This window comes from Herpailurus yagouaroundi, unplaced genomic scaffold (genome assembly GCF_014898765.1).
Source record: "Herpailurus yagouaroundi ecotype Mexico unplaced genomic scaffold, PumYag 28, whole genome shotgun sequence".
Lineage (NCBI taxonomy): Eukaryota > Metazoa > Chordata > Mammalia > Carnivora > Felidae > Herpailurus > Herpailurus yagouaroundi.
In genome coordinates this window covers 165709067-165730027 of record NW_024412376.1, presented here as the reverse complement: position 1 = coordinate 165730027, position 20961 = coordinate 165709067, and the positions used below count along the sequence as shown (strand labels likewise).

Here is a 20961-nt window from a genome sequence, read left to right as displayed (position 1 = left end):
CGGCCAACCCTCCAGCCAAGCAGCCCTGGGGGTGCGCGCAAGTCCCAAGGCTGGCTGAACCCCAAACCCTCGTGAGCCCCGAAGCTGAGACAGGACCAAGAAGTGCTCCTTGACATCTCCCGAATTTAACTTAAGGATGGTCTGTTTTAAAGAACTTTGGATTATACTCTGGTTTCTCTTCAGATCGTATAAATCTTTCGCCTTTTAAAGAATTTTAGATTAACTGGGCTTACATATTTTGAAAGTTTTATTAAGAAAAAAAAAAAGGCAAGAGTGAACACGTCAAGCTCAAAGGTTTTAAATTATAGATTCAGTCACCCCGCTAAGAATTACTGGGCTCTTTGATTAGTCCACATGTCCTAGGGGAGGTGACAGCTCTGGGGGCAGGGGATGACTGTTTCCCAGGGTGTCCGGGGGACGGTCACAACAAAGGAATGAACCCTGGTGGCCCCCGGCGGGCTCTGGCCCGAGAGCAGAGAGGAACAGGGCAAGAAGCGAGGAGACACGACCATCCAGTTTCCCGGAACAGTCATCTGACGACTCAACCTGCACCACATGCAGACCCACCGATTTCCAGGAGGCGGCCAAGGCCAAAGGCACCGTTGGGGCAGAGGGCAGTTACACCAGAGACACTCAGCTACTAGGGAAAGGACCAAGGCTGTGACAGCTCAAAGGTGAAGCCCTGGGCTAAGTCCTGAGCTCCCCAGCAGCCAAGGAGTAAAGGGCTCCAAAGGGTTAGATGGCCCCCTGTCTAAGAGAAGAGGCTGTCAGCCTCTCTAGGGAAGGCCGGCTCTGCCCTGGCTCCAGGCCGTCTTCACACAAGGGCCCCCGACGAACCAAACGGTGTTCTCGCTCGAGAGTAGTTCTTCAGGTGACCAGCCCTCACGGCACCGGTCGCAGCTGCACTGGGTTCCGAGTGCTTGGCTGGTGGGACCGTTGGGGACGGGGCAAGCACGAAGAGGCCCCCTGCTCTCAGCGAACTGCTGGTGAGGGGGCTGGGAGGAGACAGGGGAGCAGTCTGAAGGTGGGAGTGGCGGTGGGGGGAGGCCTGGGCGGCGAGCAGGTGGGCGCGGGAGACAAAACGGCTGGAGGGAGGTGCTCACTTGGGCTAAAATGAAAGGCAGGAGCGTCGAGGCCGCCAGGAAAGCTCCTGAGATCAGGAGACACGACCCTACTTTGGAGAACAGCCGTGGCCACCAACTGTAAGAAGGCGCTTGGCAGGCCCTCACTGGGGAGTCACCTGTGCCTGGCCAAGGCCCGCACCGGGTGGATGCCCCTGGCTGTCCAGAAGCGGGCAGGGGAGGCTGGACATCCCTGTGTGGATGCGGATGGAGAGAAGGGGCTGAGAGAACATGACTTCCAAGGATCAGGGGCTTGGGCACCACCGCTTTGGAGTTGAGGCTACCCTCCCGGGCAGTCGACCCGACCAGCAGACTGAGAGGGCAGTGTGCGGGGATGGGTGGGTGGGAGGAAGGAAAGGAGGGAGGGAGAGAGGAAGGAAGGAAGGAAGGGAGGAAGGGAGGGAGGGAGGACAGACGGACGAGTCTGCAGCCGCCCAGAGAAGTGGAGCCTGGGGAGCCCAGGTCGCTGGAGGCAGGTGGCGGGTGGGGGACGCAGCCAGAAGGGGACAGTCTCGCGTGGTGGGGGTTGCACGTGGACAAGAAGCACGAGGCGGGGGGGACAGAGAAGGAGGCCGTGGCTGAGCGGGCGGGGGCCCCAGGGTGCCGGGGGACAGCTCGGAAGGCCGGCGTCCCTGCCCCGGCAGCCCCCGGGGCGGCACCGTACCTTTGGCGTGCCTGTCCTGGAACTCCGTGAGGAAGCGTGTGATGCGGTCCGAGGGGATGGCGAAGGAGATGCCGGCCGCAACCTTGAGCGTGTTGATGCCGATGACCTCTCCGTCCTGTGCGGGGGGCCGTCCGAGGGGGCGGTCACCTGGGCAGCCCGAGCCCCGTGGCCGCCGCCCGGTTCCCGTGGCCGACCGGCCGTCACCGCCCCCGAGGGGCTCCCGGAAGCTGTCCGGGAAAGGCGCTCCGGGGTTCGCCTCCGGGCCTGGGACCCCCCCCCCCCCACCGCTCCCTCCAAGCCGGACCCCTCCTCTCCCTCGCCAGAGAGTGTCTGTACGGTAGCTCGCGGTCCACCCCGCGAGGAGGACACCCCCAGCAGCATCCCGGGAGCCCAGACGGGGGGTGATGAGGCGTATGCGCCCCTCTCTGCCTTCCTTCCAGAAGCGCGACTGGGGGCGTGAGGTCGGGGCGGCTCCGGCGTCACCCGCCCCCTCTGCGCCCTGGGAGCCGGCCTCCCCCGCCGCCCCCACCCTGCACCCCTCGAAGCTGCAGCCGGGGCCCCGGACACACCTCGCTCTTGACACCCTCCCGGGAAGGCACTCCTCTCCATACCCAGCACGCACCCCTGCGCCGGCTTTTCTGGCCTCCAGCCTGAAGCCCACCCGCACAACTTTCTCGAACGCCAGTGCTGCGGCCTTCGTCCCGCTGAGCGTCCGACCCCTCCTGCTCGTGCTGTGCTGCTCCCCGGACCATCTTTCTCCTGCACGTCCCTCTCAACCCCGGACCCTCGGTCTCCACGGTGCAAGTTAGATGCTCCCTCCTCCAGGAAGCCCTCCCTGCCTGCATCCCTGCAGAGCCCCCTCACTGCTCCTCACGTCACACTTGCCCACAGGAGCTCCCCAGGGCGGGAGGGCATCCAACAATTCTCAGGGCCCAGAGCCGAACTGATTTCTGAACTGCACTTTGGGTTGATTCTGGAAATCTCCCCTGGGATGGGAATGAGCCTGACTCTGGGGCCCAGGGCAGACCTGGGGCAGGGGTGACCCAACAGGGCCGGGACGGAACGAGGACGCCCCCACACCCTCGCACGTAAACGCCAGGATGGGGGGCCCAGAGCCGTGACCGGCCGTGACCTGTGTCTCCCCTGCCCCAGGTCCTTGATGGGCATGTGGTCCCTGCCTGGCTGCCGTTCTGGGTCACCCTTACTCAGCAACCCTGGGGGCTTGGGGGGGCAGGGCAACAGGCACTTGGGGTCATGCCCTCCCCCGGGGCCCCCAGCCCAGCCACCGGGTGCGAAATTTCAAGGCGCATCTTCGAAGTTCCATCCCCGCCTCGGGGCCGTGCTGCCATGTGAGTGGAGGACTTGGGGACACTCACCAGGTTCACCAGGGGTCCCCCGGAGTTCCCGTACTGCAAGGGAGGAAACGAGACGTTAGCTGAGCCCTGAGCCCCTCGCGGGTTCCTGAAGCTCTGTCTCCTGAGCCCTCCCTGTTAACCAGCACAGAAGACGGGTACTCGGATTTTTACCCCCAACAGCATCGAAAGGCCTCACTCCCGCCCCCATTTCACAGGTGAGAAAGCTGAGGCCCCGGAGGCCACGTGGACGCCGTCTGGCCTGGGCCAGAGCCCTCTGCACCCGCCACACGCCTCCAGATTCGCCTCACGGGGTACAGTTCTTCCCCACCCGCCTCGAGGGGTCTCTACAAAGACTGACATTTCCAGAAGAGCCCGAACCACGGCAAACCAGAGAGGTGGGTGTGGGGCGCCTGGGCAGAGCGCGCCGTGAGCCCCCCGATTCGGTGGCAACACTGAGGACGAGAAAAGCGAGGCTGACAGGGTGAGTGGTTCGGGCGCGGCTACGCCTCTGCGTCCCCCAAGGGCTGGTCCGGGTCAGGAACGAAGCCGCCGACTCCCAGGGCGGGCCTGGCGCCCGCGTGCAGAAGTCACAGGGAGTCCAGGCTCCGCTCAGCGTAAAGAAGCACCTTTCTAGCACGCGGGCCGGGCGACGGGGAGCGAGCCCCGCCGGAGGCCCCGCGAGGACTCACGTTGATGATGGCGTCCGTCTGGATGTAGTCCATGTCGGAGTCCCGGAGGCCCAGCTCCTTGCCGTCCCGCTGGGCCGTGCTGACGATGCCCGTGGTCACCGTGTTCTGCAGGGCAAACGGGCTGCCGATGGCCACCACAAACTCGCCGGGCCGCAGGTCTGCCGAGTGGCCCAGCAGCAGGGCCGGGAGCATCTTCTGCAGGGGGGACACGGGGAGGGAGGCTCAGCTGTCCGCCCTGGGTGAGACTGGAGCCAGATCCAGGCCGGGACGGTCCCAGGAGGGCCGGAGCGGCTGGCGACACCCATCGGGGGTGGAGGGCAAGGCAAACTGCCAACTCAGACGGAGGCCGGGCTGGCCTCCAGCTGACCCGTAGCAGGAGGGACCCGGGCTGGAGTCCTTGGAACAGAGCCTCAGCCACCCCAGTGACCACGGGGGTCCCCAGGTGGGCTGCAGGGGTCACACACAGGGAGGAGGCCCACGGGGTCCGGCTGGGCACAGCCTCTGAGGCCATCGAGCTCAGTGGTTCGGTGGCCACAGGTCCCTCTGAAAGTCTGACAGGGGCTACGAATGCCGTCAAGGGGCGCCTGGGTGGCGCAGTCGGTTAAGCGTCCGACTTCAGCCAGGTCACGATCTCGCGGTCCGTGAGTTCGAGCCCCACGTCGGGCTCTGGGCTGATGGCTCAGAGCCTGGAGCCTGTTTCCGATTCTGTGTCTCCCTCTCTCTCTCTGCCCCTCCCCCGTTCATGCTCTGTCTCTCTCTGTCCCAAAAATAAATAAAAAACGTTGAAAAAAAAATTAAAAAAAAAAAAATGTTTAAAAAAAAAATGCATCACACACAGACCGATGCCTAGGACTGCAGGGGCTCTGGAGCCCTAGTTTTGGAATCCTTGATCCAGCTCGACCAGATCTCCCGATGTAGACACACAGGGAAACTGAGGCCCAGAGCGGCGAGGTGACTCAGCCAAGCTCTGCCATCACCCCCTGCCCACGGAGACGCCTGCCCACTCCAGTTTCACGTGGAGCCGGCCCGTCTGTCTGTCTGAGTCCACGGCTGGGCCGGCAGCTCTGAGGGCCAGCCGCGTTGGGGTCGCCTCCGTGTTCCGGAAGCTGCAGGAGACACGCTCAGAGGGGGTGCTCCTGAGCGGGCTTAAGGTGCCCGAGTGCGCACAGTGGCGAATGTGGAATCCACGGTGGCCGAGGCCCCGTCGCCAGCACCTCCGTGAATCTGGGGGTTCGGTGTCGCACCCCTTACGTCCGAGGCCGCCACCGGGGAGGGGCACTGCTTCTGGGGGCTCCCAGGGGATGGCAGTCACTTGCAGACAGAAAGCTTTAAGAGAACGTGCCGGCGACCGTCCTGTCCCGATCGCGGGGGGCCTCCCTCTAGCTCTGGGCAAGGACCCCCCACACCTCGGACCCTCTGAGCACCCGGTTCTGTGTGGTCACTCCCCTTTCCTCCCTGGCAGTGGCCTCCTCTTTCTGCTCCAGCCACCATGGCACTTAAGGTCTTCTGTCCCAGGGCAGCTCCCAGTACAAACGGGGGGACCTGTGAACGGGGGTGAGGCGAGCCGGCAGGGCTCCACTCGGCCCTTCCTCACCTGCCCGCGTGGCCGCGGGGCCGCAGCCCCCCCCAAGACTGGGGGGGCCACCACGTGCGGGACCCAGGGGCTGAGGCAGCTCCCGCTGGGAGGTCGTGCAGTCCTTACTAAAGTCCACCCGCCCCTGGGGCCGCGGACAGCTGCTGCGTGTGCCCCTCGGGATTGTGCCGCGGCGCCTGGAACAGGAGAGACCCGGCGACCGCCAGACCCGCGGTCCAGTCTGGCTCTGCGTCACCCTGTGGGGGTCCTCGGCAGGGGCTGCACCCTGTGGCCCTCGGGCCAACTGCAGCCTGCTGCCTGTTTCTGTTTTGTAAATAAAGTTTTATGGGGACACGGCCACGGGCTCGTGTGGCCTGTGGTGGCTGCGTCGTTGAGAGGCGTCCCCAGAGGGCCCGGACCCCACAAAGCCTCGAAGTGCTTACTGTCTGGAGCTTCACCGAAGACGTTTGCCAGCCTCTGTCTTTGAGCACACCCCGTGCCCCACCCCAGCCTCAGTTTCCCCATCTTTAGAATGGAGGTGGTGTCCCCGGGCTCAGTAACTGCAGTGGGGAAGGGTCCCCGTTGGGATAAGCCTCTCCTCCTCCCTGGATCGGGCAAGAAGGAGCCTCCTCACAAAAGATTCGTTATCACCAAAACCACACACTTTCATTCAGAAAGAGCGGAAGCCGGATTCCAAGTCAGCCAAGCCAGACTCACCAGCGCAGACAGCCGCCCGGTCACCGGCCTCACGGCAGGGGCAGGCTGCCCTCACCGAGAGTCACGACCACAACACTGGACGTGCCCTGCCCCGGCTTAGCCTGACCTTGGGCAGTGACTTAACCTCTCTGACCTCAGTGTCCCCTCGGAAGCAGCAGGACACCGACGCCCCTTCTGTCAAGGGCGGTGGGGCGCAGGCACAGTGCCAGCCCCTGGCGGTGACGCGGGACGGCTGTGGCCCCGCTGTGGGCCCCGCCTGGCCAGCTGGGGGGACGGGATGTGGAGGGACCGGGGCGTATGTCCCGGAGCTCCGGGCCAGCGTCCCGTCAGCCCCACGGGGGAAGCTGCCTGTCCTGGAGTAAGCTGGGAGGGACGCAGGCAGCGTCCCTGGGCCTTGGAGGACGCCCCTTCGCGAATGATTTGGGGGCACATCGCTGGCTGGCGAGCGGCAGCCCGGCTCTGCTCGCACACGGCAGCTCAGGAAGCAGGGGCGGAGGGTCTGGAGACCCCGGTTCTAGGCTGGCCCGCCCCGTGGCTGGGCCTCGGTTCCTCCGAGCGTCCCACAGGGAGGTCGGGCCGAGGCGACTCCGAGCGCTGGGGCCTGGGAAGGCGCCCCTGCCCCGCCCGCCGCCCACTCACCTTGGGGTGGATCTGGATGGTGGCGATGTCCGACTTCTTGTCGATGTCTTTGATGGTGGCCTCGTACGTGTCTCCATTCTGCAGCTGCACCTTGAGTTGTTGCCGGCCCGAGACGGCATTGGAGGTGGACACCACGTGGGCGTTGGTGACGATCAGGCCGGCCTCCGACATGATGAAGCCCGAGCCGCTGGACAGGGGCACATTGCGGCCAAACAGGGGGTGTCTGCGGGGAGCGAGTGCGGGCGGGGGGGGGGGTTCAGGGCAGGCGGGGGCCTGCTGGAGGGGAGCGGAGCCCCGTGTGGGGTAAGAGAATGCGGTTCGGGGCCCCCCACCCCCACCCCGGCCTCAGGCCCAGCCCCGCCACCTTCGGCTGCGGCCTTGGCCTGCTCACTTAACGCCGGGCCCTCTTCACGGCCTCAAGGGGGGGCGGTGACCTCTGACTTGCAGTCTGCCGGGAAGGGACACGAGGCCCACGCCTGGCAGGCCTGTTAGGACAGGCGGGCACAGAGCTGGAGCCAGACAGGCCGGCACTCTAATCTCAGGGCCGTCCCGCTCATTACCTGCCTGGCCGTGGGCAGGCCTCAGTCTCCCCAGCTAGGAAATGGGGCATCTACCCTGCTGGGTGTGACGCCTGTTGTCCAAAGCGCCTGGGGGCAGGAAGCCACTCAACAAACAGGGCTGGGGGACAGCGCAGCAGGTGCCGGGGTCCCCAGGGGGGTACTTCTCCGCGGAGGGGCAGATCGGACTGTGCAGGGAAGGGGCAGTGCTGGGGTGGTCGCGTTCCCACCCCGCCCGGTCCCTCCCCTGCCCCGCACCTGCCCGGAAGCCCCAGACGGCGTGACAGGCAGCGCTGGGGGGCAGGCTCTGCTCCATGATGACACCAGGTGTCATCCTTCCGGGGACTCAGGGGGCGGAGGGGACAGTGGACGGTGCAGGGCGGGGTGTGTGCTCAGACACAAGCAGACGCCGGGCCCGGCCTCTGTCTCCGTGAACAGGAGCAAACGGTCAGGGGTCAGAGTTTCCTGATGTGTGACCACGCCCAGCCGCCCGCAGGGCCAAGAGGGAACCACGGCCGCGGCTCAGGACCCTCTCTGGGGCGGGTCGCCTCTGGGACCCCCGAGGGGCCTGGACGGGGCAGGAGAGAAGGAACTCGAGGGTGGGGGCTTTCTCAGGGAAGTGAGGGTTGCACAAGACCCACCTCGGCGGGCAGGACCGGTGACCAGAGCCAAGGCCACCGGGCACCCCGAGCCAGACTCCCTGAGTGATTTAATGCTCACGACTACCCTACACGGTAGGAGGCCTTCAGTTTGCGGGTGGGGAAACTGAGGCCCAGGACTTGAACTACTTCTCTGGGTCAGGCAGGCAAAGGGCAGAGCAGGGGTTTGAAGCAGGCAGCCTGGGCACTCGGCCCCAGGGGGACCACGGGATCTGACCACTCACACGGGCCGTTGCCCCCGCCCCCCAGCTCCGTGTGGCCCTGGGCGAGGGCTGCACCTGGCCACACCCCTGCACCCACGGCACTTGTCTGCTGGAGGGGCCCGAGGCGGGCCCGAGGCAGCCCCGGGGCCTCCCCGCCCAGGCCGGGGTCACAGTCAAGGCTCCCAAGCTTGATGAGCATCTCATCTGTGTCTGGGATCTTGCCCGCTCGGTCTCGTCCACCCACCCACGTGGACATCGGCCTCGGAGGCTGATGTGGCAATGGCATTGCCACCTGGCCAGACTGGGCTACAGTCAGCAATTGGCTGGCTCGAAGCCTGGTGCCCGGAGCCTTCTGGAAATACACGGTCCTCGTCTGAGCCACTGGCAAGGCCAGGGACATACCACTTAGTGTGTCCAGTTATAATTTCCTCAATGATATGTCTCAGGGTCTGGAGGTTGCAGAAAGGGCAGTAAGGGGTCAGCGCTGGGGTCTGAGAGACCTGGGGTGAAACCCCGACTTGGCACTCAGCCGCTCTGTGAGCTCAGAGACGTTTCCAGGCCTCTGCTCCACACCCAGAAAATGGGAACATCAAAGCTTAGCTTCTGGGGCTCAGCCCTGAGGGACAGCAGTCTGTCGGGGTACAGTCTCAGTCAGCACTGAGGGGCGGGGCCCCCGGGCCTGACTCGGGGTGACTCCTGTGAGTGCCCGGCTGTCTCCACTAAGAGGTGGGCATTCACCAAGGCTGCTTAGACAGATACAGGCAAAGCAGCTGAGGGGGCTCGGAGCACATGGCAGGTGTCCAGGGATACTGCTTTTCCGACAGTGAGCTCATGCCCTTGGTGGCTTGCCGCGTGGAGCACCATCAGGGGTGAGCACTGTCCTCACCCTCCAGAGATGGGGGGCAGTGATGTCCAGGAGCGAGGTCTCCCCCCGGGCAAGCTCCACGCCCAGGGAGCAGGGAGCCCCGTGCTGGGGCCAGGAATCGGGGTGTGGGGGATTCTGCCCACCCCCAGGGACCGGGGGCCACCCGGTCCTCTGCGCCTCGGTGTTGGCATAATGGCACCGGCCGGCCTCCACCCCTCGGGACAGCGTGCTGGGGAACGGGGCTCTGGTCCTGCATGCCTAATCTGGGCTGTCTGGAGGCCCCCTCCCGCACAGGGGCCACGAGGTTAAGACAAGGAAGAGGAACCCTGAACGTGAGACGTCGCACTGTCAGCGTCTTCTCTCTGGGGAGTACAGGACGCCCCGGGAGACCTCAGGACTGCCCTGAGCGATCAGCCGTTGGGGCCCCAGAGCTTCCCAGAAGCAGCTCTGACAGTCTCAGGGCCACCAGAGCTGACTCCGCGGTGCGCCTGCTTAGCACGCCCTGGCGCTATGAGGTCGGTATCCCCCCCTTGGCGGGGAGACCAGAGTCAGAGAGGGGCCGCCCTCCCCAAGGGTGTCAGCAGTTGGAGGTGTCGGGGAGGTCTGCCGGACCCCACGTGCGCTTGGCTTCGACCAACCCCGTGCTAGAACGGGGGTGGGGGGTGCCCGGGAGGGGTTCGCACACCTCAGGAAGAGCTCTATATGGACCACGGCCGGCGCGATCTTCTCCACCACGTCCGCGATGAAGTTGAACTTGTACCTCGGGCTGGTCAGCTGGTGGAGACCTGCGCTGGCGGGAACAACCAGGCGCATTGATGAGACCCAGACACCGCCAGCGGTGCCCCGAACCCCGCCCCCCCCCCTGCTCCAGCGAGGCCCCCCCCCCAGGCTCAGAGCCCCTCAGGGATGCCCGACACTCAGCCCGGTGACACCCAGATATTTGGGAGGGGGCTCCCTCGTCCCAAGAATGGTTACTGTGGAGTCTCCTCACTGGACGCCATACCACCGGGTGGGCCGGGAGGCTCAGAGATGTCAGGACACTTATCCTGACGTGACACTTGAGCCAGACCCGAGCCAGCCCCCTGGGCCCTCACCCAGAGCAATGCCCTGGCGTGAGGCCACCGTCCCCTCCCCCGCCGGCTCTGGCCCGTCCTCCAGCCCGTGCTAGTGCCGCGATCGGGCAAGGTGACAGCAGAGGTCCCCGGCCATCCCTTCGGAGCTGCCCCGGTCTGGCCCTGGGGTGGCCCCCTCCCAGGCCCCGCGGGACTCCGGATGTCTGCGTCGCCAGGGCCCCCCATCCAACTTGGCCGGACCCCAGTCCGGCTTTCCAGGCGGTTCATGAACCCCCTGGAACCTTTGCCGGCTCAGATTTCTGCCGCTGTCAGCAGTGGGGGCCACCGCCTGCCGGGACCGCAGGCCTGAGGGATGTGGGTGGCACCGGGCCCACACCCCTTCGGTCTCCCTGCTCGGGCATGTGCTGAGCTCTCTCCGGTCGCAGCCAGAGGCTGGCGGTACCTGGAACCGGGCCCGCCCAGCACTGCTTGTAAGCGGCTCCCCGAATGAGCCGAGTGCTGGGAGTCCCGCAGGCCGGGCTTGGCTGGGCAGCCCCACTTCCGGCCGTGTGGCTTCAGGCAAATCACTCACCCTCTCTGGGCCTTGACTCCTAGTCTGAAAATGAGGCTGAAGGTGCCCCCCCCCACCCCCGACCTGTGGGAACCGGGTACGGATGTGACTTGTGAGCCTAACCCTGCACCCCGGGACTGGTGCTGGCGAGCAAAGAGGACTCGGCCCGTGAAGTCCAGTTCTGGGAGGTGAGGGGTCATCAGGGTTGAGTGAGAATCCGGATTTTTTCCGTTTTGCCCAGAGGGACAGGAGGTAAGGCGAGTGTAGCCATCATCGGTGCTGCATAAACATCTGGGGCAAATGCAGGGCTCTCCACACCCCGACTCGTCTCCCCACGTCCAGGAGACGGCCAGGGCAGGGGGCGCTGCCCCCATCTTAAAGGTGGGAGAACTGTGGCTCCCTGAGCTCAGTCCTCTTGCCTGGAGACGCGTCTCTAGTTAGAGAAGGCAGGTTCTGAGCGCAGGCCGAGGGCTCTCCTCCTTAGGGGCCCCGAGTGTCCGTTATGCCTGAACTGGAGAGAGCTTCCCTCGGGGTCCAAGGTCAGAGGTGGGGAGGAGACCCCCCCCCCCCGCCGGTTCTGTGATGTCTGCTTCTCAGCCAGGCAGTGGGCGCTGGACAGGGGGGCCCAGGCCACCGTGGTCAGCCTGAATCAAAGGCTGCCTGTCCGGGGTGGCCAGAGCCCGCCGGCCACCGCGAGGCCCCTCACCCATCAAAACGCAGGCGGCCTGGGGCTACGGCCTGGGAGCCCTCTTCTTCCGGGTGGCAAAACCCTCGGAGGGGCGGGGTGTAGGGCTCAGAGCTCACATTAACGGGGGCCTTGGGGCAGGGCCCACTGTGGGCCAGGGTTCCTTCCACGCTCCCAGCATGCCATCGCGGTCGGAGTCTGTATCTCCACGCGGGATCGCTAATTTTCCCTGACGCTCTGCGACCGAGGCCGCCAGTCAGCTGGGGGGGCTGAGCCCAGCTCTGCCCTCTCCACCTCGAGGCAACCCCCCCCTGGGAGCCCACGTCATACTCTGGCCTCCGGGCACAGGGAAGGAAACCAGCCACAGAGTCTGCTGCCCTGTCCAGGTTCCAGTCTCTGACGAGACGTTCCTGGCCGGGCAGTTCCTGTGCCCTGGGGACCTCAGAGGACCCCGACCCCAGGCCCTTGTCTCTTCCACCGGGTGGGCGTTTGGCAGGGTCTTCCGGGTTTCCCCGGCCGAGGCTCGCGCCCACCGTGCTCTGCTGGGGCGGCCAGTCCCCGAGGGCCCAGTCAAGGGTCACCCTCTCCCTGCTGTGTAACCTGTTGGGCCACTTACCCCCAGTCTCTGCTCCATCACCCACCGTTCTGTGCCTCACCTGCACAGACCATTCCCCACTTCCCCCCGCAGGACGCGCCAGCTTGTCCCGGGCACAATTCCAGTGCCGTCTCCTCCAGGCAGTCCCCCCGGCAGGCTCCTTCCAGCCAGCATGAGTCTCTCCCTCCTGGGGTTCCCAGTGTAACGCCCCACCCACGGCCCTGCCTCTCATGCGGGGTATATTCAAGCCACGCGGGCCGAGCGCCTCTGTGTGCACCTGAGTTCAGCCGAGTTGGGCACAGCACAGCGTGACGGGGGATGGGGCACAGCAAAGCCCAGAGGTGCCCCAATCCGGGTCCCAGGGACTTCAGAGCCTGAGTCCTCCCTGACCCAGAGCGCGGGGCACCCCTCCGAGGCTCGTGGGTCAGCCAGCTGATGACTAGAGCCCCGCCGGGCCCTGTCCCTTTAAGCAGGGCCCCGGGGTGGGCGGTGGGGAGGGGGTGGTGGGGCGGGGCAGGCCTGTTTCCTGGTCCTCCTCCCTACACACAGATGAATCACCCCATGAATCAGTGGGAAGGGAGGACTCGGTTCCCACAGCCTCTTTCCACATGAAAACCGTGGGCCCCACGGCTGGAAAGCAGACTCTGTTTATTTGGGCTTTTGACAACCCCCACCCCACCCCCTCCTCCAGCCAAAGTTCTGAAGTCAACAGTCAGTCCCCACCAGATTCAGCCGTTAGCCTTTGTCGTTGTTGTTGTCGTGTTTTGTTTTCAAAAATAAACTGTGACCCACGGGCTCTGGAAGGTCCAGTTCGTGCGGAATTTGACACGGCAAAGCAATCGAGGCCAGGTGTCCAGTGGGGCCTCCCGGGAGAGGAAGGGACACAGCCAGGATGGGACGGACCGGGACAAGGGTTGGCAGGGAGAGAAGCTGGGCGTCAGGGCTCCACCCCAACACCCTGGCGTGGCCGAGCTCCCTGGAGGGCTCGGGGACAGTGGCAAACCCCGAGAGAGGACTTCACTATGTGCCAATTCTGGACAGCCATACTGCCACGGAACAGCAGAGGGGGAGACCAAGGCCCAGAGTGGGAAAGTGACTAGCCCAGACATCCCACCGGGCCGCCTTATAGTGTTACACAGGCTGTGGACTGCACAAGCCCAGGACCGTGACTAACAAAGGTCTCAGCATGACTGGCTTCCCTTGGAGTTGGGCAGCGCGCAGCCTGCCCGACTATGCATTACCCCTCCAGCGCATAACAGGCACTGAGACCCAGTTTTGGCCCTCTCTGAGGTCATTGCCTTTATTCCATCAGAAGAAGCCGCCACCTGTCATGCCGTGGTTAGCTGTGAACTGGGATGGAAGGGCCGTCGGCAGATGACCGCAAAGCCTGGGCCTATGCGTCCGTAATGCTGAACACAGCTTGCAGACCAGATGACGACGTCTCAGCGGTGCCTTCGAGGCCCAGGTTCTACCTGCGCCTGTCGCTCTCCCCTCTGGGCCCCCGGCTCCCTTCCCTCGTCCCTCCAGCCCAGGCCCGCACACCTCCTCTGGGGAGCCTGCCCCGACTTGGCGGGCTCAGTGACCACTGTCACCCCTCTGGGTCCCACAGCGCCTTGTAACACCTCCCTTGCTGAGGCATGTCCTTCTGTCCCCATGGCCTGGGCGCCCCAATCCACAGCACTGAGCAGGGAGCAGTGAGACAATGAGTGAATGAGCAAGGGGGGGGGGGTGCATGGATGTTCTACAGGGACCGGGGCGCTGTCCCAGGGGACCCCCCACGGCCCCCAGCCCCCACCTGCAGGCCGCACCCACCCATCTGGGGCGGGCTCTGAAGCCCCAGGGGCCGCCTCCAGGGTCTAATTAGCCCCCAGAGCCAGGAACGGGGGCTTCCGGTCCCACTGGGGCTCCCAGGGGCACCAGCACCGCTGTCCGTGGCCCTGGGGCCCCAGGCGCCTGTCCCTGGAATGCAGGCCTCCTCCCCCGTGGGTCCCTCCCCACGGCCGCCATCCACGGGCTCCGGGCCCGTGGTCCGGTGAACTCTTGTGACCGTTCTTCAAGGCAGGTGTCTCTGCCCATTTTACAGGCCAGGAGAACACCCCCGCCAGGGCCCAGAGCCGGGTCCCTTGATGCTGACCCCAGGTACCTCCTCTGTCCCGGGCTGGTCCTCAGCCACTGCACCTGGCTGTCCTGCCCAGGGGCGCCTGGCCCGGCCAGTCCTCGCCTTGGGGCCAGCCTGGCTCCTCTAACGTGCCAACATCACGGAGGAGAGGCCCTCCCACCGGCCTGTCTGGACTTTTTCAAGGTGGGTATGCAGGCCAGTCGCCACGGAAGCCAAGGTGTGCTCGGCCCCCGGGCCGCCCCCGACAGGAAGCCCTCCCGGCCCTGACGGGTCCATCAGCGGCTCCTCTGGGCTCAGGCTTCCCAGCCGGGTCCTGGGAAGTCCCCGGGGCATGTGGCGGCCCTTCCACAGACATTGCCTTCCGGCACCTTCTCTTCCTCGACTACCTACCTCTCCTTCACCCTCACGGCTACGGCAGGAACACCCAGCCGTCGGCACTCAGTCTGCTGGCACTCAGGGCTGTTAGCCCTCACGCTGTGCCAAGCGCTTTGGACTCCTCGCCTGACTGCTCAGTGGCCCAGCGGGAAGGACACCACTGCCATCCCCACTTCACAGATGAGGGATCTGGGGCGCGGAGAGCTTAGGAGACCTACAGGTGGTGTAGCTGGGACTCAGCCCTGAGAACCGAACAGGGTCGCTCGTCACGCGCTCCAGGGTGAAAGCATACAGTTGGGCAGGTCGGACACTGCACATCTCCAAGGGTTCACCTGCTCCCCCTCTGCCTCTAGACCCGGTGTTCGGTGTGGGGCACACATACATGCATCCTGGCCACACCTTTGCTGCACTGAGGACAAGGGACCTGCGACTTCATTCTCTTTCTTACCTGCTTATTTAACAACCTTATCAAAATCAGACAGAAAAGCCACTTCCCCAAGGCGCTGGAGGTCTGCCTCGCGTGCGGAACAGCACATGGAAAATCAGGGGAATCTGGGCGTGGGCAGAGCTGTCCCTCCCCAGCTGGGGTAGCTCGATGCCCCCGCTAAGCTTTTTCTTCTAACGGGCCATGAAAATAAGACCTCAAGAATGTGTGTGTAAGGCTTTGACAGCCTGAAGCACAAGCCTGGCGTCTCCCCCTTGACCTTGGGGAACCTGGGGGCCTTCCTCCCTCAAAGCAAGGCCCGGGAGGAGGTCTGAGACCCTTGGGCAGGACACAGCGCTCACTCCGCCAGGCGCCCGCCCACTTCCTTGTCTGGTTTGTGCAAACCCCAGGCCCCTGGGGAGGCCGCGCGAGTGTGGCTGGACCCCGTCCCCCCCAGAGCTCCTGGTAGGCGGGTGAGCTGGCAGACGACTGAGGGGTGCCCGTCAGCTGCGTGGAGCCAGCGGGTGGAGCCTGGAACACCGTGGGTCCAGCTCACCCAGCACAGGGCTCGTCTGGCTGAGCCGCGCAGCTCCGGTCACCCTCACGTGGCTGCGTGTCTGCCCTGGTTCCCCGAGGATACGAACCCGGAGGCAAGGACGGGGCTTCGGATCTGGGCGGGGCCCACCGCTCCACCGGCCTCACGGGTCGCGGAGGGCCACCACAGGCCGGAGAGGGCCCGCGGCCCGTCCGGAAGCGAGGCCGTGCGTGCCCGACGAGGCAGACCCAGCGACACGGCCCCTGCGCACGGACGCGGTTGTTCGTCAGCCGGTCTCTTGGAACCCTGCCCCCGCCCCGGACACCGTCTACACCAGAGTGGCCCCAGCACCTGATCTGCACCTAACACCTTGCCTCTCCGGACCCGCTCCTCCAGCGGCCCTGACTCCAGGGGCCCCCGCCATCCTGTCACTCCCCCACCAACCCAACCCCGACGCCCATCAGGGACCCTCAGGCCCTCAGCTGTCACCCTCGCTCCAGCCGCATCGGCCCTCCCCACCAGGGCACCGCCCCCCGCGCCCCCAAGCTGGGCCCCTGCACCCTTCTGCACACGTGTCACTCATAACCCTTGAGCTCCGCCCCTCCTGACGACGGGCCACCCTCCCAGCTCCTGCGCTCTCCCTGCCCACCTCTTCATGGCCGTTTACGTGCCACCTCCTCCAGGAAGCCCTTCCTAACCTACCCTTCCCCAATTCTGGAGGCGGTTTCCCCCTCACCTGGATTCCACACGTAGTCATCTGTCCCTCGCAAGACAGGATGGGGATTTCGTGGGCGATCTGCTAATGGTGGTGGGGCCCGGCAGGAAAGGGGAGGCCAGGCTGCAGCACAAGTCAGTGCTGGGTCTTGAAGGCAGTGGGAGCCACGGCTGGGCTTTTGCAGGGAGGTCCCAGTCTCGTCACTCCCCCCGGGGCCGCTGCGTGCAGGTGCGTGTGGCAAGTGGAGACGCCCGAGCGGGCAGACCCCAGGGGTTGCTGTGGGGTCCCGGCCGCGCCTCTAGGCTTACGCCGGGAGCACAGGGGGTGAGGGTGCTTCCCGGGCCCGGCCTGGTCGGCGAAGGCCAGCTGCACGGCACCCCGGGTCTCAGGCTCCTCTCTGGGGGGGCGCCTGGCTCAGGAGCCACCAGAAGCTGTGTCTCAGCCCTGCCGTCCAGGGTGCAGGGAGCGGGGTGGGGGGGGGGCGGGGAGCGTCATCCTGCCTGGTCCCCAGTGCAGAATTCCACACACAGGAAGCTGCTAAGGGGATGAAAATCAAACACCAACCAAAGCTCTTAATACATAAAACAAGGGAGAGGGGCGCCTGGGTGGCGCAGTCGGTTGAGCGTCCGACTTCAGCCAGGTCACGATCTCGCGTGATCGCGCGTGATCTCGCGTGAGTTCGAGCCCCGCGTCGGGCTCTGGGCCGATGGCTCGGAGCCTGGAGCCTGTTTCCGATTCTGTGTCTCCCTCTCTCTCTGCCCCTACCCCGTTCATGCTCTGTCTCTCTCTGTCCCAAAAATAAATAAACGTTGAAAAAAAAATTATAAAAAAAAAATACATAAAACAAGGGAGAGACGCCGTCTGAACCTGCACCGGGGTCGCACACGGAACACGGATTCCTAAAGGCCAAGTCGTACGCTGCCCTTGGGCTCTAGGTTTTGAATTAATTGTACGCACCAAGGCCCATTCGTCTGCAGGGGTGGGCAGAGAGGCCTTGAGGGGCAGGCACTCTGGCTAAGTGCAAAAGGGAGCCTCCTCCCTCCAGGGACACAAGGAGCACATTTACGTCTGTGTTTATCATCCCGGCGACAGACAGGTATTCACGCCAGGGAGTGGTTCTGTCTACCGTGGAGATGGGAAAACGCAAAGCTCCCGGAAAGGTGGTGAGGCCCCATCGCTGGGGGTATGCGAGGAGGGTGGGGATGGAAATAAGGCAGATGATCCGGGTCAGAGAGGTGATGTGAGGGTCTAGAGGGGCCCCGGGGTGTGCTCGTGAGGCTAATGAGGGGGTTGCAAGGTGCGGTGATCAGGGAAGGCAGCTCAGGGGTGGGGGGTCGTCCAGGTCCAGACAGATGAGGACGTGGCCACATGAAAGTGAGAAAATGGGCACTTGGGCTGCAGGCACAGCATGTGCAAGGGCCCTGAGGTGGGGAGAAGGGCAGGCTGGAGCACGGAGGATGAGGTGGCCGTGCGGAATGGGGTGGGGGGACCAGACGGCACAGGGCCTCGGGGGTCGGGTCAGTGTCGGGGAGCTGCCGAGGGGGTCCTGCTGGTGACGGGCAGAATGGATTTACCAAGGCCATCCTGGCTGCCACATGGAGGGGTGGCGGGAGGGAGGATGAGGGAGGTGAGCGGGGGAGGCCAGCGGTGCGGGGACTAGTAGGGCACTGGTGGCTTGGGGGATGTTTCCAGGCCGAAGACTCGCCTGGGGCTGGTAGGTAAGGAACGAGGGAGGGTGACAAACACTCCTGGCCTAGACTTCCCGGTAGAGGACCACAGCCGGCAGGGATGCAGGACTCCGGCCCCGGGAAGAGGCGGGCGCTGGAGACTGGCCCCGAGTCATCAGCGCCGTGCGTCTGAGGGCGGGCCCAGCGAGGGGACAGCGGGCGGGAATTCTGTGCAGAAATGCCCGGGCTGGGCAGTGCCTCACCTGCCCTCATGTGTAGACATCACCCGGCGCCTTCTGGCTGGACCCTTGGGAGGGCGGGGGTAGGGAGGATGCTGCTCTATGGCGGCCGAGCCCAGTGGAGCCCACCTGACTCCAGGCCCCCCGGGGCCCTGCGGTCCCCTGCCTGCAGAACGGAGCCCGGCACCCACGATGGTGCCGCTTTCCAAGCCAGCCAGAGCCGAGGCCCGAACAAGTGGCCTCAGGCCCCCTTGACCTCTCCCTGCCTCACTGAGCGCCTCTGCGGTGACTGAAGGGCCAGACTGGCAAGGCCCGATGAGACGGCGCTGGCCCGAGACCCCGGCGCAGCAAGGATTCCGCAAGGTCGGGATTCTGCACGCGCAGCCGGCAGAGACCTGGGTGTCTGAGGTCCCTGTACCTGGGGGGGCGATGACGGCACAAGGGCCAGGAGTGAGGGCGGGGCCGCACTGCGCGAACGGTGCTCACGGACCCCAGCCCCGCGCTTTAAGGCCCCCGCTCCCCCCACCCCGAGGCTCACAGGGTCCCGTGCCCGGGGGACCTTGCCCTCTGCCTCTGCTGTGCTGCGTCCCTCCCGCCGCCCCCTCCTTTGCTGGGAGAGCTCCCGCTCACCGTCCACGGCTCGGCACAGAAGCTGACTCCCCGCCTGAAACAGAGACGGGGGTGGGGGTGGGGGCAGGAGTCCTGGCAGCGACAGTAACACGGGGAACTAACACACGGTCTGCGGATTACCCATCAGGGGCACGTGCCCACGCACCTCGGCCGTCAGTCCCCGCCCCCGCTCTCCCCGGCGGCTGCTACCGTCAGTCAGCCTCACTGTCATCAGATGGGAAGGGGGGCGGTAAGCAAGCTGCCTGAGGCCACGCGGTGGCGCCCCAGCCCGTGACCCCCGCGCTGGCAGCCGCCCCCCGTGCACCGAGCGACCTGTGCACCTGTCTGCCTTCAGGGTCTTGCCCTGTTCTCACTCTCCCACATGTCTCCCCGACCCTCAGGTGTCTCCAGGGCAGGGCGTGGACAGGGTCGGCCCCATCCCAGCGCCCTTGCCACCAGCCGGGGGGCCAGCTGGACACACAGGGAAGGTACGTTACAAATGTGGACTCGATCAGTCAAGAAATGAGGGTTTCCAAATGCTCAGACGGCCTCCAACCTCCCTGCCTTCCCTGCCCCCAGCCCTGGAGCCTTATTCTAAGAGCGCCCCCCACATGCGGGAGTCAGGGTTGGGGGGGGTGCCCGTGGACACAACCACGCCGTAGTGGGAAGGCTCCAGCCCCGCCCCGAGCCCCCTGTGTCTCAGAGGCATCGGCGTGGCCTGAGATGGGCCCGCCAGTCCCAAGCCCCAGGGCGGATGGGCCACCCGCGAGGGGGCAGTGTCTAAATACCCACCACCCGTCTCTGGGACTTTGCCCGGCACCGGGCTCTCATCCCTCACTCTCCTGGGCACCATCTAAACACAAGCCTGACCATATCACCCTCACCTCCCTCCAAGCCCTTCACTGGCTCCCCCAAACAATCACACTTAGGCCTATCTAGTGTTTCCCGGACCGGGTTCCTCGGAACCCCCGTGTGCCAGGAGGTCATATGTGCTCTGCTGACACCTTCTTGGAAAACACTGGGTTTTATTATTTTTGTGTGTGTGGTGTGTGGGGAGGGGGCGTCTGACCGCAGGTGTCCCCGGAACTTCTGACAGACTCAGGCATCAACTGGGGAAGTCCGGCCTGCAAGATGGAGTCCAAGCCATTGGCACGACACTTATGGCCACTCATAAGTGTCAGCCCTGGGTGTCACACGCGCACACACACACACACACACACGCACACACACGCGCTCGCGCGCACACTACTCCCTGTTCCCGGAGAGCCCTTCCCTACCGCCGCCTGGAACATCCGTCCCTGGCGTGAGATTCAGTTCGGATGCTTCTCATCCCTGAAGCGCTGCAGGTGATATACTCCCCACGGGGCTCCCAGGGCCACAAGCCTGTCCTCGAGGTTAGCGTCTCCCGCCCTGAGGCTATGAAACGAGGGCCCACACAGGGCTTGACTCATCCCCCTGACCTTGGGGCTCAGCGCCCAGCACACCGCGACCCCAAGTACCTATTGGACCAACGCCTTCCTAGGAGGCGCCCCAAACAGATAAAGGGACGGCAGGGTTTTCTAGCATTTTCTTCCACGCACAGGGTCCAGCTGTGTGGCAAGAAGCAGCCCTGGGCCAGCTCCGGGTGGGGGGAGGTCGTCCTGGGGTTTGGAGGGACAGAGGAATTTCCTGCCTCAGCAGCCTGTCCCAGGAGGCCCCGAGCCGCGCAGAGACCCCACATGCTCCATCACCATTCCCAACAGCCCTCTGGAGACCGGCACTCTAAGACCAGCTCAAAAGAAAGAGAACGCTGGATGTCGCTCAAGAGAACATCCGGACTGGGTGAGATGTAAGACCAGGAAAGACTGCCTTCCACCCAACACCCGCGGGGGCGGAGCAGAGAGGAATACGGGACCCGCGGAAAGGATACGCAAGGCAGGTACGTGTTGATGAGACCAGACCCCTTGGTGGTCAGGAGAGCACTGACTTTCCCCTTTAAACCACTTCTGTGACCCTGGGCCTCAGTTTCCCCACCTGGAAGACCAGGGGTCTGGCTAGATGATTTCCAACGGGCCTGCCCACGATGTCCAGCTTGGGCCGACCTCCGGGCTCCTCCAAGCTCCGCGCCTCAGTTTCCCCGGAAGGGGCCTCCCCTTCCACCCCGCGCCCCCCTCGCTTACCCGACGGGCAGGCGCCCTTCTGCAGCTGGCGCACGGGCGTCCCGGAGAGCTGCAGCGCGCGCCGGCTGGCCGCCTGCAGCGCGCACACGCTGGCATAGGTGTGCCCGTCGGTGCCGCACACGGCGTACGCCCAGCGGCAGCGGCACACGCCGCGCGCGCACTCCAGGCTCTCCC

General features: G+C 65.1%; 1 protein-coding gene across 1 annotated transcript in view; it reads right to left on the bottom strand.

Moving 5' to 3' along the window:
- Positions 1-20961, bottom strand: part of HTRA3 (HtrA serine peptidase 3) — a 33161-nt gene that overhangs the window by 9094 nt on the left and 3106 nt on the right. Inside the window, exons 2-7 of the mRNA XM_040495528.1 lie at positions 20788-20956; positions 9728-9827; positions 6759-6981; positions 3830-4024; positions 3162-3194; positions 1786-1900 (exon numbers count right to left, since the gene is read on the bottom strand). Of these exons, the coding sequence (XP_040351462.1) occupies positions 1786-1900; positions 3162-3194; positions 3830-4024; positions 6759-6981; positions 9728-9827; positions 20788-20956 (835 nt within the window). The remainder of the gene's footprint in view (positions 1-1785; positions 1901-3161; positions 3195-3829; positions 4025-6758; positions 6982-9727; positions 9828-20787; positions 20957-20961) is intronic.